The following is a 1043-nucleotide window of genomic DNA, read 5'->3' on the forward strand; positions in this document are numbered from 1 at the left end:
CTCTCTCTCTCTCTCTCTCTCTCTCTCTCTCTCTCAGTTCTGTATTGCTATACTTGTGGGGACCAAATAATTGATTCCCATCCAAAATCCGATTTTCCCATTTTCCCTTACCCTAAATCTAACCCTAACCTTAACCCTTTACCTAACCATAACCCTAATCATAAACCCAAACCCCTAACCCTAAAACTAACCTAACCTTAACGCCTAACCCTAACCTTAATTCTAACCCTAATTGTAACCCTAACCCAAACCCTAAGCCTAAAATAGCATTTTTCCTTGTGGGGACCGTCAAAATCTCCCCACTGTTCCGAATTTTCCTTATTTTACTATACTTGTGAGGACTTCTGGTGCCCACAAGGATAGTAAAACAAAAACACACAAACACAAACACCAACGAACTACACACCTCTGTCAGAAACAAAAACACCCTCACAGAGAAAGAGAAAGCAAGCGACAGAGCATATTGAATACAAGCATCCACCTATACGTTACACTGATGCACAGATTTCTACACTACACTGATGAGAACAGTAGAGACTTACCGTCAGTGAGAGTGGACTCCTCCACGGTGCCGCTGAAGGGACCAACCACGTCTCCTCCAATGGACTGCACAGCCAGCTCATAACGGGTGTAGGGTTTTAGCGCCCCCAAGAGGATCTCCTGAGCAGAGCTGCAAAACACAGTTTGGAAGAGAAAAAAATGAATGAATGAATGAAGAGTCACAAATGGGAAAACTTGCACATCTTTCCTTCCATTCATAACCTGAATATAGATTTAGTCATTGTGGAATAAATATAAAATTTCGATGAAAAGCACTTCTTTAATCTGATTCTTTAAATGGAATTTCCATTTTCCTCCAAGAGAGGCTGGATATCTCTTCTACTGTCCTGTGTTTGACCCAGGACCAGGAGATGTGTTGTGTTAGGGGTGGTGGTCCCTGAATGACCTGGTGTAGTAGGAGACCAGGAGACGTGTTGTGTTAGGGGTGGTGGTCCCTGACTGACCTGGTGTAGTAGGAGACCAGGAGATGTGTTGTGTTTGGG

At 43.4% G+C, this 1043-nt stretch overlaps 1 protein-coding gene across 1 annotated transcript in view; it reads right to left on the bottom strand.

The window, feature by feature from the left end:
• igdcc4 (immunoglobulin superfamily, DCC subclass, member 4) overlaps window positions 1–1043 on the bottom strand; it is a 62051-nt gene that overhangs the window by 8964 nt on the left and 52044 nt on the right. The window contains exon 11 of the mRNA XM_070447381.1: window positions 543–670. Coding sequence (XP_070303482.1) covers window positions 543–670 — 128 coding nt within the window. The remainder of the gene's footprint in view (window positions 1–542; window positions 671–1043) is intronic.

This window comes from Salvelinus sp. IW2-2015, linkage group LG15, assembly GCF_002910315.2.
Source record: "Salvelinus sp. IW2-2015 linkage group LG15, ASM291031v2, whole genome shotgun sequence".
In the NCBI taxonomy this organism is placed as follows: Eukaryota; Metazoa; Chordata; class Actinopteri; order Salmoniformes; family Salmonidae; genus Salvelinus; species Salvelinus sp. IW2-2015.